The sequence below is a fragment of the Magnolia sinica genome, chromosome 15 (genome assembly GCF_029962835.1).
Source record: "Magnolia sinica isolate HGM2019 chromosome 15, MsV1, whole genome shotgun sequence".
Lineage (NCBI taxonomy): Eukaryota > Viridiplantae > Streptophyta > Magnoliopsida > Magnoliales > Magnoliaceae > Magnolia > Magnolia sinica.
Window position 1 is genome coordinate 10736972 of NC_080587.1, and position 15562 is coordinate 10752533.

The 15562-nt window shown below is 39.1% G+C and overlaps 1 protein-coding gene across 1 annotated transcript; it reads right to left on the reverse strand.

Annotated features, from left to right (window-relative positions):
* Positions 1-6778: 6778 nt before the first annotated feature.
* On the reverse strand, positions 6779-13236 carry LOC131227661 (dihydrofolate reductase-like). The gene is made up of 6 exons (XM_058223457.1): positions 13081-13236; positions 11220-11312; positions 10078-10176; positions 9257-9298; positions 8301-8532; positions 6779-7058 (listed from the first exon to the last, which is right to left on the reverse strand). Exons 1-6 carry the CDS (start codon positions 13177-13179, stop codon positions 6790-6792), a joined length of 834 nt encoding a protein of 277 aa, XP_058079440.1. The 5' UTR covers positions 13180-13236; the 3' UTR covers positions 6779-6789.
* Positions 13237-15562: the final 2326 nt, after the last annotated feature.

A 15562-nucleotide genomic window follows, 5' to 3' on the forward strand; every position in this document is an offset into this window, starting at 1 on the left:
GTAATACATGTTTATTCTGTAGTTTATGTTTATACATTGCTGAAAATATTTATTAATTTGTATGAGGGTATTTATTTTGTGTATTTGGGTATGAACATTTTCAACATTCTGACTTAATACAATTTCATAACATCTTCAATTATAATCAATTATCCTAAATGAAAAGAGTTCATTGAAAATATTTTAAGTTACATAGATTTAGATATTCTCTTAGAAGATGAAGAATTTCCTAAGCCATCTGACACTAACATAAAGTAAAAAATTGTACACTATAAGGCTTGGTGGAGTTTAATAAAATGTATATAAAAAATTATGAAACATTCGATTTATGAGATAATGAAAAGTGTTATACTTGATATTAAGAATGCTAAGAACCTGGTTAAAATAAGAAAATGATTTAAAGAATTGGATAAAGCTTAAACGAGTTCACTTCTATACAAATTTACTCATGCATTCTACAACGGTCAAGGAAATATTTGAGGGTTCATGAAGTTATCGAATGTGGTTTAAAAAGAAACCCATGCAGTGTGCCTAAAGATTGAAAATGAATTATTGACTTTCGTGATTTTGAACTCTTTCACTCAATTTGGTTTTTTTAGTTAATTCCAAATTAACTATAATACTCAAAGAGAGAAATGAACATTAAATAAGTTGATTTCACAATATGTTTTAGAGGAAGAAAAACTCAATAGGCTGGAAAGGCACATAGTACTCACCTTGTAACTTCTGGAGAAAGATATAATGGGAATCATTAAAAAAAAAAAAAGATAACAAAATACTGAAAAATGACTTTCTTATATTATACTTAGCAATCAGCTTAAACCTGAAGATCAATCTAAGAAAAAGCCGGTAAAAAATGGTGTTTGTTTCTTTTATAAGAAACCAAACCATCAAACAAATAAATGCACAAATTTTAGTGAATGACTCATAAAGAATGGTAACAATTATACCTTGGTATATTTTAAATAAAATTTAATTGATATGTTAATAAATTCTGTTTATATTTACATATATAATTCCATGGAAGATATGTTGTAGAGCTGAAGACCAATTAATGCCGGAAAAATAAAGTTTATATGGACAATCATATAAGGCTAATATGTAGAGACAATTAGAGTTTGTATGCTTAGATTAGTGTTAAGTCACATGTCTAATCTAGTAGATGCAATCTATATGCCTTCCTAATGTCGCAATTTAATTTTCATTTCTTATTTAGATATGTGCTTACAGGCGTATTTAAATTTGAAAATGAGAAGCTTGATATTTATTATAATTCAAATGTTATTGACATTAGCACTTTAGTTAATAAATATTTACCAATTGGATTTGAATGCATCGAACATTTGTAGTGTTAGTTTTTGCATAGAAATAGGAGTGACACTTTGTTAATAGCATTTATTGATAATTTTTACATGAGAAAGAATTCTTTACTATCTAAACTTTCCAGACTTTAGAATTTACATTAATTATATTCAGAGGGTGTTTGTTTTTTTATTATATTTAGAAATAAAAGTAAATAAATAATCATTATTTTCCATAAGAAATACACCGAGCTGTCTAGACACAGTAAGCTTTGATTTGACTTGACACTAATACCAATAAAATATTTCAAAATTTTGCAGGGCCCACCATGATATATGTGTCTGATCCAAGCCATCCATTTATTGTAGCAGCTCGTTTTAGGACATAAATTGAAAATCGAGGCAAATCCAAAGTGCATGTTTACCACAACACAAGAAACACGAGGACTAAACACACACCATTGAAAACTTCTTGTGGGCCATAGAAGTTTTGTATCCAGTTGATATTTGTGTTTTTCCTTCATCTGTGTCTGTGTGATCATATGAACAGGTTGGATCACAGACATAAATCAATGTGAGACCCACGGATGGCTTCACATTTCAACGATGGATGTCAATATCCCCTTGTTTGTTGCAGTGTAGTCCAATTGAGCTTATAATCTACCTATTTTTTTGCCACAGGCGCTAAAATAATTTAATAAAATAGATACACGGCGTGGATCGATCACATACTTCATGGTGAAATCCAAAAATTTCACTCAGTCATTCCCATTTTTTTTATAAAAAAAAAGTAAACTCTGAAAATCGGGGCGTAATTACCTTTTATATTTCCTCTCTTCCAAACAATAGAAATAGGTTATAATTACATATTTACCACCATTTACAATGGTAAATAGGAAAACAAACAGGCCCTAAAGGGAAGTTGATCAAGACTATAAAGATGGATGTCTCCAGGAGTGTAGGACTCTTTTAAGTGATAGATATAAACATCTATGAATCATTTTTTACTACATTTTTAGAATGGATAGAAGTATTTTTTATTATTACCTTATAAATGATTACTTTCGTTATAAATATTTATATCTTATATATGATAAATTAGTTACCATAAACGCATTCGAGTTTTATAAAATACTTATAAGATTATGTCATCGTCACTTAATGTATCATGCCTGATATACCAAAGCATAATGGTACAACTAAAATGAGTAAGCACACCCTAAAGGACATAGTGTGTAACATGATTAGTAATTTGACTTTGCCAAAATTATTATAGGGTAACCTTAGACACCCCATAATCAAAACATGACTACTTGACTTTATAACTTGGGTGGACCTTGATCCGAGTGGGCACACATGGCTAAAATCATCACAGAAAGGCAACCAACGGTCTGGATTGAGCTAGGGTTAGCCTAATATTGTGTTAAGTGCCAGCTTTTTGTCTTACACAAAGATAGTGGTGCCACTATCGTCTTTGTGCGAAAATTGGATTTTGCCACTTTTTATGAGTTCTGACCGTTTAACTGCTAGCTGACACATTGGCTTGGCTTACATGGTTCACATAGCCTCACCCATGCCATGATTCATGTCGTCATCCCCATTATCATTTACGTCATGATTCGCACCATCATTCATGCCCATCCATGACTCATGCGATGGCATGGTTCACACGAACTAACTCTACATCCAAGCTTCCCCCCCCCAAACAAAAAAAAAGGCTTATAAAAGAAACTTCAGGGCTCGGAGAGTGAGGGGAGCATTTGGCCAGAGAGTGTCCAGCCAAAGAGAGTACAAGAGAGAGAGAGAGAGAGAGAGAGAGAGAGAGAGAGAGAGAGAGAGAGAGCCAACTAGAGATTGAGATTGAGACTGAAACTAACTCTATATCTTTTCTTTTATTTTGATCATTTCTATCACATTTCAACTTCAAAACTAAGGTCGTATTTTCAATCTATCAATTTTCCAGCTTGTTAATCTAACCCCACGGCTTTAAACACATGAGGTAGTAGGCTTTTCTTTAATATCACGTAAAGTATGATCTATAATTGCATCTTTTAAGGATATTCTATATCAGAATACCTAACTTAAAAAAGTAACCAAAATTCCGTATTCTTTTCTTTTTTTTTTCCGTATTTTCATTGACAAATCTTTTTTCTTCCGCTTTCATTTCGTTTTTAGTTTATTTCATATAGTTTAGACATTTAAATCTTAGTATTTTACTAGAAGTTTCTTCAATCCCCTTTGAAAGCGTACAATCTAGTAAAATAGAAACCGTGTTTTCATACGAGCGGTAAAAGGGTGTTTAATCTCTTTATTTTCCGTAATCGAGGCCCTTACCCAGAATCTATAGTGCAAAAGAGTCACTCGAATTTGAAATTATTCAATTTTTCCAATCTTTAGATGATTCCACAGATTCTATCCAACCGTGAATTACGGAGCCTTCATTTTGGCTAGTGGCAACTCTAATCAATACATGGACACAAGTACATTGCATGAAATATTACGAATGATATAAGCATAATTATTAGCTTATCTTCTCAACTCCTTTACAAGGTTTAGATATGGAGGTCTTAATTATGAGTTTCATTGGATATGGATAAACTTCCGATCTGGGACTTCATATACTATTGCCTGTATCAACCGAACATCTAAAAATTATTAACCTATTCTCAACCTCTCTGCGAGATTCAGGTATGGAGGTCTTATCTATAGGTTTTACCGGATCTGGATAAACTTTGGATTTTGTCTTTCACATGATTTAATCTGTATCAACTATATATATATATATATATATATATATATAGACTCATGCAACCATTATATGGTCCAATCTAGATACTTAACGAGCAGCCTCGGGGGAAAACCTCCCGTCAGCATCCATAGGTGACATGATCAAAATTACAACCCCATATCCTAATCAAGTCCTGAGCGGGTCTGTATTGAAAACTCTACAAGTGACACCTTCATGTATGGATTACCCCAACAAAATTGAACTTTTCAACTCGCAAAAAGAAAACTTAAGTCATAATAGTTAATTGTTGGATACATAGAAATGTCAAAAGGTTTTGAAATATATTATCTTTTCCTACTAGGATTGTGGAGACTAGGAACGCTGGGTTCTTAAGGACAAAAAATAATGAGTGTTAACTTTACCCAATGAATTGATGCCATAAAGGATAAATTAAAATTCATATATCACAACAAAGTCTGGAATCTTATTTTGCCAAAGGAACTAAGCCAATTGGTTGCATGTGAGATTCTAATGGTAATATCAAAATATATAAAGCCATATTAGTTGTTAAAAGTTTTAATTAATGTCGATGTATTGATTTTAAGAAGACTTTCTCTCTAAGCAGGAGAAAAAAGTATTACTCTACTTATAATAAATAGCTTCGCACTCACGTACCGATTAATTGAAATTTTATTGAATAATTGAACACAAATTTTCATTTACCATTGAGAATATGTGTGACAATTCAATTACAGTTAACTTCTTTAATAACAATAAGAAATCATCCAAGTTATAATACTTTATCGTTAAGTATCTTATTGTAAAAGAAATAGTACGGAATTGTCAAGTGCCTGTAAAATTCATTCACTTGAAGTAGATGACAATGGATCCATCAAATGCCATTTTATAACACTATATAAGGAACATGTGTTTTTTTCTTGGGGTTGTCAATCTTAAAGAAATATTTAATTAGTGGGAGTTTGAGTTTGATTCGATTTATATACATATGTTTAGATATTTCATTTATTTTGATAATTCAATTATACATTTTACTTATTTTTTTCTTCTCCTTCAATGTGCACGTTATTTTATGAGTAAGTAAAATTTTGGATATTATTGTATCATTAGTGACATTTAAGCTCTTAACAGAGATTGTTGGACCACTTCAAGATGGGCATATTTGATTATAATATGTATACAATCTCAATACCATATTTTCAGGTCTTTCATTATGTTGTTAAGATTATTGATATTTGTAACTGTAATTCGTCTAACTTAAAAAATGTTAAATGTTATTATGACTTACTATGATCCAATATTAAAAGTCTAGTAGACGATATCTAAGCATTGCTTATATTATCTAATAGTAGTGATTTAAAATTTAGTTGGTACTCATTAGGAGGTTTTAAATAAATCTATTTTATAAAATATTAAAAAAAAAAGTTTTGATATTGATTATTATGGTCTAAGTGAGAGAATGTCAGACTTTTATTAGATGAGCTTACATGATTAATGACTTGATATACTAGTGTGCTCCACTGTAGTTGTGATTATTTAGATACTAAGGGGTATTGCGCTTGGACTGTATTATTCATGCACAATATTCTAGAGATACGGGGCTCTTAGGGTGTGAAGATTTTTAAATGAATAGTTTTTATGGATTTAACATCTCTTGTTCTTATAAATAAAGTCTCTCGTATACTTACCTCCACATATAAAAAAGAAATACATTCATCTATCTTAGTTTTTTTAAAAGGTATAAAGTGTAGAAAATTAAATATCATTATCAATTATCACATCAAACACAATTTAACATTTATGAATGTGGTTGAGATTAAACGTGAAATATGAGATTATCACAATATTAAAATTGTGCTGAAGAAGGTCAAAGTTGGGTGGTGTAGTCAGCATGAATTTTCGATCATGCAGAGTTTTGTATCCACCCTTTATCCTGATGAAGCACACCCAATGAACGGGTTTGATGATTGAAACACACCACAGTGGTCTCCACACAAACCTATCACTGGTGTCCCATTCCCATTGTTCCCTGTGGTGTGGCCCACCTGAGTGTTGAATCTTGCTAATTTTTTGCACAATGTCCTAGAACAGAGGATCGGATCTGATGGATGGAGTGGATTTCACATATACAACACGATAGGCCCTAAAGAACTTCTCTGATTTATTAACTCCATAAAACAGGTGTCGTAGAGGATTCTGATCCGTGAAAATGTTACGCCCAAAAATCAGGCCGTCCGATTATCGGTTGGGCCAATTCATACGGAGAAACACCTGTTAAATCCGTTGCTATTTGATGGAGCAATGGCTGGTATGTGATAATAAAAATAAACCAACGGTCCACATTCAGGTGGAAAGAGGCGAAAGATTGGACGGCTAGGTTCTTCCAATTTGGAAGATTTTGATTGCATGGTCCATCCATGATGGGCCCACCATATTAACGGCCTTGGATAACCCAACCTTGACCCATACACATGCAACAGAGAGCTTGGCACACTCCATATGAGCTTGCACCTGAAACATTGGATGTAGCTGTTCTATCTAGTATTATTTGCGGAAACTAAAACCGTGCATGAACTGCCCACCTTAAACAGAGTACTATTCATGTGGACTCAGTGGGCCCGAGCCCGTCCGATTATTACAGTCTAGAAACTAGCCCATGGGCCCAAAATCAAGCCCAGTCCATCTGGTGAGGGCCCACACAAGCTATGGGCCGGGCCGGGCCGGGTTTTCAATTAGTCTTACTCAAGCTTCTTGTGTGACTTCTATCTCCATCTTCGGGTCCGTTGGATCTTGACCGTTGGTTTTGTTCTCATGGGCTTCTTTGGGCGTGACTGGTGTTGGCCCACTAAACTGATTATCATTGCCACCGTTGATCTTGTAGGCCTCTTCTGGCATGATTTCTGCTGGCCCAGCTTCTCCATTCTCCACACATTGTCCGATGTCCTGGTGAGCTTTGCTGCTCTGGAGGATGCTCATAGTCCAGCCTCTGAGCTGCTCAACGACTGCCTCATCTGTCAACGGCTATGATCTGTTACTAAAACATTCTCTACATGCATGGTTTACGTATGGACCGTACCATATGGAGCCAGATTGAAAATGAATGGTGTTATGCTTGATCTAGAGATGGTACAGGTGGGCCCCACCTCTCTGTAATCTAAGCCATTGTTATGGGAAGCCCATTATAGTGAGATGGGCCATGCCTATCCAACATCTCCTGCCTCAGATGGGCCTATCTTCTTTCTGATGAAAATGGAAAAGTGCAGGCAACAATCCATATGTAGTGGGGCCCAGTTGGATGTTTTGATTTCAGGTACAGCTCCATCCATCAAGGGCCCCACATGTGGAAAATGTGGATCACCAAAGAGTGGGCCCCACCAAATTGAACGTTGTATACAACATTCATGATCCAACACATACAAATGGTGTGGCCACCGTGCAGAACATCTGGCAAAGAAATCAAGCTAGTACACTTATCAGGTGGGCCACATAATGGAAATAAATGAAAATCCACTGATCTGATCCAATGTACAATCTGGGCCACCCATTACTGGACCGGGCATGTTTTCGCACCCTTTGATCTTCATGAGAGGGCCAGCCATTTGAACGGGTTGGATATCACACACATGTTTTAAGTTGGCACGTATCCACTGGTTAGACCATTTTGCATGCGAGCGTTTTTATGCAGGCAAGTTATTAGATACTCTGGCAGCTCACGACACTTCATACGCAGGCACTCATAAACTACAGACACGTGTATTAACTCAAACTAAACCGACTAGATTGGATGGAGTGTACAAAACAAGGTGGGCCTCACAAAAATCCTCAAAGGTTTTAATGCTAGCCGTCCAGATCCCAATTGTTCCATGTGGTGTGGCCCACCTGTGTTTTGGATCAACCTGAATTTTTGAAACTAGGTGAAATTGAAAGGGGGGCACCTTATCAATGGAGTGGATTTGATATCAACATCACGGTGGGCCCCACACTAGTTGTTGTAGAATAAGCATTTCTTAACATTATTATACTGAAATTATGAAACCCTAAAAAATCTCTCACCCATTGTAAGATCCCAACCGTCTGATAATTTCTGCATTGAATATGGACCGTTGCCTACAATTTTCCATTCCAATCGATCAACAGATGGTTATGATCGTCTAATAGGGAGACAATGGGGCATGGCCAATAGGGCCCACCTATATAAGGGCATTTTGATAAGTTCATGTTATGATGAGATGTTAGGGAGGATAGTGGCCCACCTAGTCTTGGGACAGTATGGCCCTGGGGATGTCTGATGATCAAAGGGCTATCAAAGGCAGTAGCTAGCTCCTCAGATGGCAATCTCAACCAGTCCTTAGCTCCTATGAAATGCACTGATCTGACCTTGATGGGGTCCTTGTAGGCCACATCACATATGCTTGGGTCCCTAAACTTGCTACCAGAGATTGAAACGAACAGTTTGAACGGTGGATGGTCCTTCAATAACTTCCCCTGTCAAAAAAAAAAAGGGCCCACTTTTTATATATCTCGAAAAAAATGCCACGTGGATTTCATGCCCACCAATCGAATTGATCAGATGATCCTAAACATCTGATTTCAGCCATCGAATTTGGATACGAGATCATTTTGGTTTCAACCGTCCATTTGATGGCCTCTAATCGAGCAGTTAGAATCATCCAATTAGTGTTATTTTTCAGGCGACGGTCCATCATTGATGGACCTGGAATTTGGGTGGTTTGGATTGGCATACATGTGAGGCATGTGTACAGTATCACTACAAAGTGAGTTGTTGTGTATGTACATCGGCCGAACCGAGTCGAATTGGGCTCAACCCGGCCCAAACCCAGCTCAAACCCAGCTCAAACCCGGCCTGGCTCGGTCATGTCTAGCCCGAACTCAGCCTGGTCAGCAATCGAGCAAGTTCGGGCCAGTTTCGAACCTTACACTAAGTTTATGGATCGGGTGGCATTCTCACTTCTCTATCTCAAATTGTTAGGGTAAAGATTTAGGAATATATATATATATATATATATATATGGAACAAGTCGGGCCAAACTATGACCTATTCGAACTCGGCCAGAACTCAATTTGGATCTGAAGAAAATGACCCATCCCAGACCGAACTCAGTTCCACGTCGGGCCAAGTTGAGCTTTTTCGGGCCGAGCTGAGTGAGTTAACCGGGCTGGCCTGGTTCGTGTACAGCCCTAATTTTACCTGAGCTTGGTAGCCGAGTAGGAGGGCTGACAATGTAGCTCCCTGCAGGTAAAAAACTACAATCAAATTACTAAATTAGGCCCTGCAATCATCCTGTGGGGCACACCCTGGTATATGTGTTTTATCCAAGCTGTTCATCTATTTTGAATGATCATTTTAGGGCATGAGCCCAAAAAGGAGGCAGATCAAAGGCTCGAGTCGACCACACCATGGGAAGCAATGTTTACAATGATCCTCACCATTAAAACCTTCTTAGGGACCATCATGATGTTTATTTTCCATCCCACATGTTCATAAGGTCACATAGATCTAAATGAAGGGAGAACATAAATATCAGCTTGATCGGAAAGTTTTGTGGCCCTAAGAGGTTTTCAACGGTAGGCATTCAATCCCCACTATTTCCTATGGTGTGGTCCACTTGAGCATTTAATATGCCTCATTTTTTGGACTTATCGCCTCAAATGATTTTTAAAAGTAATGGACAGTGTGGATAAAACACATATCGCAGTGGGCCCCACAGACAGGACCGTCAGGAGTGGCAATGAGCTGGTTTAATGCCATTATGAGGTTAGCCAAGGCTCTGAGCCTTGGCTAGACCTGGCCCTTTCCCTTACCTTGGAGCAGTTGGCTGGGTTAAAGATGCCCCGGCCCTTGCCCTAGCTCCCCTAGAGGTTGGGTTAGGGCCACCTAACCCATGCCCGGTGCAATGAATAGATGGGCTTGAATTTTAGACCAGGGTCCAGTCATGGAAGCCCAGCTCGCTAGCTGGTTGCATTGATGGTGCTGTGAGAGCATGTGGACAGGAGACGTGGGTAACATACCTGAGAGAATCCAAGCAGTCCATCAAATGGGCCATTGCTGGTTATGTAATCACATAGATAGGAGATGCACTCATCCAAGTTTGTATACTCTGTAAACTCCTAATCAATCCAACAAAACATCCATTAATTAATGATATTTATATATGAAAGTTTCATGTGTGGTTGACTAATAAAGTACCCTCTATCCTTAATCTAAATTGTACACGTGGCGTTGGAAGCTTATATAGACTGTTCATCAAGTGGGCCTAACTGTAGATCGTTCACAAGTCAAGAATCACATTCAAGACTCGGGGAATCTGACTGACTTGTCCATTCCTGAGTTGACTCGGAGGTGACTCATCCGAGTTAGGTCTAGCTGAGCATATTTTGGATCTTAATCGACCAAGTCTAAGTTGGCTCAGCTGAGTTAGTAATCCATGAATCAAGGGCTCTTAGCCACTCAATCATAGCCTACAAGATTTTCCGATCTAATGGTAATTTGATTCATGACAATTAACCACTTACTCTAAAAGCTCGAATTGATAGAGCATGACGCATTAATCCCTTTATCTCATAACCCAGGCTCCACATCCATGGGTCAAGTTATCGGCCTAACCTTTCTCGTGAACCCTAAATCATATGGGTTCCATCTCACACGAACTACCCGCCTCACACAGGCTCTAAATCACATGGATTCTGCGGGCCGCTCATCCTTAGTGTGCCCCTACATCCCACAAATCACTTCACTCATAGCTTAGTTTGAAAATGCCCCTGCATTAATATGACTGGAAGGAGGCCGGGAAAAGGCCAAGTCAGCCCAGCAGCTTTCAGGATGACGGTGGTCAGACCCGTGATAAAGATTCATGGGCCAGGCCTGACCGGAGGCCGATTTGTGACTTTAATGGACCAGCTTGTGCCTGAAATCGACGGCCGGATTAATAAATGGGCTGGGCCAGGAGCTGATCTTTGAACCTAATTAAAATACAGCAATTCAGAATTCGTGCAGTCGGAATAGGCTGTTTCAAACCCGTTCTGACCGGGTCCTATGTAACCGATCATTGTAATTTTTGGCATACAGATCGTACGCAGAAGGCCCCACCTAATGAACGGTCTGGATCATATAATAAGAGACTGATTTTATAACAAAAGGGGAGGAAGGGTACCTGATTGAATTGGAACCACTCAAAATAAGGTGGTGGGAAAATGCCTTCAATGTCTGACTTACCACCGGCTGGAAATAGACCGTCTGGGAAAACCTGCAATCAGGGGGTGGTGCGTATTATACACCCTGCTCTTATTAATTGTGGGCTGTCCAAAAAAGATATGTGGTGCATTTTGGTAGTCTACCAGCCCAGCTGAGAGCGGATTGGCTAGTGACCCTGCCACTAGCTAGTGGCCGGTGCTCTGTGGGCCCCACCATGATGTATTTGTTTCATCCATGCTGTTCATCTATTTTTCTAGATCATTTTATGATATGATCCAAAAAATGAGTCATAGGCCAATTTCAAGTGGACCACATCATAGGAAACAGTGTTTATTGAACGTCCACCATTAAAAACTTCTTGGGCGCCATAAAAGTCTTGGATCAAGCTGATATTTGATTTTTTTTTTCCTTCATCTAGGTCATCATGACCTAATCAACAGATTGGATGTCAAATAAACAGGACAGTGGGCCTTAATAGGATTTTAATGGTGTGTATTCAATCACTACTGTTTTCCCGTGGTGTGGTCCTCCTGAGACTTATATTCCCCTAATTTTTGGGATCAAGATCTAAAATGATCTTTAAAAATGGATGGACGGCATGGATAAAACATATACTTCATGGTGGGGCCCACAGAGCACCGACCACTAGCCACCGGCGCGTCCTTCAATTGGGGGGTCCCAGCTCTCCAATTGGTGGGAATGATGGGAACTATGAAAGTAAAGTGGGCTAGCTGGTGGGCCTGATGGCCAGAGGAAGGCCCACCTTTGCAATGGTTGAGATAAGCCTCAAGTCTCATGGGCCTTGACATTTGGGCCCAGTGATTAATGGGCTGGATGAAGTAGACAACTGACCAGGATGGGACTGGTATTTGGACGGTTGATCAGGCGCGGCCTTGGCCGATTTTGTATGGTCTGGATCAGGATTAAAGTCACATGCTTAGGCCAGGCCCAGTTTTGGGTGGGCCCCACTTTTTTGTTTCAGTAATGGGGACCAAATGCCATCTTGGCCGTTGAGGATCGTGAAACCAGTGGGGCCCATATATATAGGTGGGCCCAAAAAATATGAGGGCCAACCGATCTGTAATTTCTGTAAATGTGTGGCCCATTCAGTGAGTTGGCCCGCCTAATTCAAGGGCCAGAGCATCTACAGTACTAGGCTCCCTCCGCGATGCACTGGCTAATGTCCGACGCTGGTTTTGGAATGGCATTTGAAGGCCGGGCTCACCGTGATGTGTGTCAGACATACAAGGCATCCGAACCGTATATCGGATGACAATATGGTGGACCCCACACACACAAACTTACAGCCGGCGTCCCCCATACTTTTCCTGTGGTGGGGCCCAACTGAGTTATAGTTCGAGCTTATAAGTGAACTGCGCCTAAATTAGGCGATCCAACTGATGGATGGTTCAGATTCCGTCCCACATCAAGGTAGGGCCCACATAGGTCAACAGTACCTTAACCAACGGTAGTATGGTCACCAGGCAAAGCGAATTGTGATACACATGTGACTGATCCGAGCCAGTCATCAGCCAGCCCCCACAGTAAACATTCCCTGACCCAAAAATCAGGCCGGTCCATTCATCATGTGGGCTAGATACAAGTGAAAAAAATGGACGGTTCAAAGAAAGATAAACCATCTATAGTTGAAGTACACATGCGGCTCACATGATCACTAGACCCACCTGATTGTTGGATCATGGGATGCCTATGATGAGTCCCACCTAATGGACGGTCCATCACATATGAATCAAATGGTTGGATTGAAATTAAAAATAAATAAATAATAATAATAATAATTTAAAATAAAATAAACATACCATATGAAAATCAGCAAAGATGGAAGGATCCCACTTGCTGATTTGCTTCTGTAAGAAGCTTCCGCTTGTACGGAATCCATGAAGGCACAGCACCTTCATTTTCTTATCTCTCTCTCTCTCTCTCTCTCTCAAGGAGAGGGTTGTATGGTATTAATACAACGTTAGTACTACCTACCTCCCAGTCCTTGCACTCCGCTCCCAGCTACCACCGGGAGGTTGGTGTTTGGAATTAGATTGGCAAATGTCTGGTGATTCGCAGGAGTAACCTAAACTGTACTCCTCCACCCTCATGGGCTACACAGCCATGGGTAGCTGGCATGATTTATTTTGTGGGGCCCACCTAATGGAGATGCGGTTTGGTTGTTGACTTGAACAACAACCAGCTGGCTGATGTCAAATCTCTGTGGGCTCCACCATGATGTATATGTTTTATCCGGCCTAGATTCAGTCTGAGTCGAGCTCAGCTCGATCTCATTTTCGAGCTCAAAAAATCAGCTTGACTTGGCTAGAACTCAGCTTCAAACCAAATTGAATCGAGCTTTTTCAAGTCGAATCGAGCAAGCTAGCCGAGCTAGCTGGGTTCGTGTACACCCCTAGCCCGATAGAGTTTACTCAGTACCATGGATGGATGGCATGGATAAACCACATGCATTCACAATGGGCTCAATAGAGTTTACTCGGTGCCATGAAAACGTATAGAGTTACTCAGCATACAATCTAATTTCGTCGTGGGTGAGGCCGGGGCGAACCTGATATGGGGAGCTGAAGGTAATATTAAAATTTAGCTAATGAGCTGTAGGTGATATTATTTTTTAAGGAAGTCAATGCAATTTTGGAATTATACAAGGTAGGTAGTGTAACAACCCAAATATACAAGGAAATGTGAATTTGGCCTTCATGTTCTAATTCCCTTATTTTTTTAGGGTTGTGCCCTTTTCTTTCCTTATGCTTTGTTTTTATTTATTGTAATAGGGTGATGGACCATCTCTTTCTTTTTCTTGGGCTTAGGATGTGTTGAATATATCGGGCTTTGGCACCTTTTGGTTGGGGATGTGGGACCCCCCTTGATGTATGTTCCTTACATCCATGCCTTCTATCTGTTTTGAAAGCTCATTTTAGGGTATGACCCCAAAAATGAAGCAGATCAAAATCTTAGGTGGACCCTACCATATAAAACAGTGGTGATTGACCATTAAAAAAATTGTGGGCCACGAAAGTTTTGGATCAACCTGACATTTGTATGGTACCTTCATCCATGTCTTTCTGACCTTATTAACAGATTGGATGGCAAATAAATATTCCAGTGGCCCTTAAGAAGTTTGTAGTAGTTGATATCCAATCACTCCTATTTTCTATGGTGTGGTCCACCTAAGATTTTGATATGCTTCATTTTTGTGATCATGTCATACAATGAGCTGTCAATACGGATGAACGACTTGGATGTAAGGAACATACATCACGGTGGTCCCCATAGTCAGGGATCCACCCACCTTGGTGGATAAAGCTGTGCCCTTTTGGTTGGTAATAAACTTACGTGGTCCCTATAAATTTTTCAACGGTAGATGTTTAATTCATGCTGTTTCCCGTGATGTGGTCCACTTGAGTTTTGGATATGTTTCATTTTTGGGCTCAAGCCCTAAACTTCTCTGGTAAAATGGATGGACAGAACGGATAAAATACATAAATCACGGTGGGCTCCACAGAGTTTACTTTACTCAGTACCCACTTCCCAAACTTTGATACTTGTATAAAATGTAGTGGTCCATATAAAATGCCCTAAGAAATTATTTACCTACTAAACATGTCATCTTAATTGAATCGGTGATATGGTGGGCCCTACTTTAGATGGGCCATGAACCCTACAAGTGTGCTGAATTAGCCTGACATCTAGTTCAAGGTTAAATTGTAAAAGAATCAAGGGTTAGAATTCAACAAACATGAGTCCATTAATCAGAGGTTAATATTGCTCAGTCAATTTAACTTTTTAAGGTTATAATGTATCTAGAGTGGGCCCCACAATTTCAATGGTTTGATTTTGGCACAGATACTCTGTGTGCAAGAATGCATGCATGTGAACCTCCACTCTGCTAACAACCCTCTCAGAGCACTGAAAGTTATATTGCTCCTAGTTGCATTGGGACACAAACAATCCAAGCCATTCATATAGATTGTTCATCAGATCCAAAGCTCATTTCATGGGCTACCCTGCAAACATCACACTGAACTGACAACCTTAACCATATGATTAATGGCTTTTAATATTGACGGTCAAGATCAGTTGACACAAAAATAGGTCCAATCAACAATTTGATCATTGTATCACATCATGGATGGCTTATGATTGTAAAAAGGTCACTCTTGTTAGGCAATCCTAACCATCCAATTTATTGGTTAGAAAATTGATGGTTACAAAAAAAAAAAAAAAGAAGAAGCTAAATTAAGGATAGATTGGATCATCCGATCAGTTTGATTTTCCTACCGT

Bases quoted from the DNA above. Each gene is read 5' to 3' on its own strand.
- LOC131227661 (XM_058223457.1), bottom strand. From the start codon at position 13,179: ATGAAGGTGCTGTGCCTTCATGGATTCCGTACAAGCGGAAGCTTCTTA. The intron at 11,313-13,080 runs GTATGTTTATTT...CCCTGATTGCAG, and splicing joins TCTTTGCTGATTTTCATATG to GTTTTCCCAGACGGTCTATT. The intron at 10,177-11,219 runs GTACCCTTCCTC...TGGATTGATTAG, and splicing joins AGTGGTTCCAATTCAATCAG to GAGTTTACAGAGTATACAAA.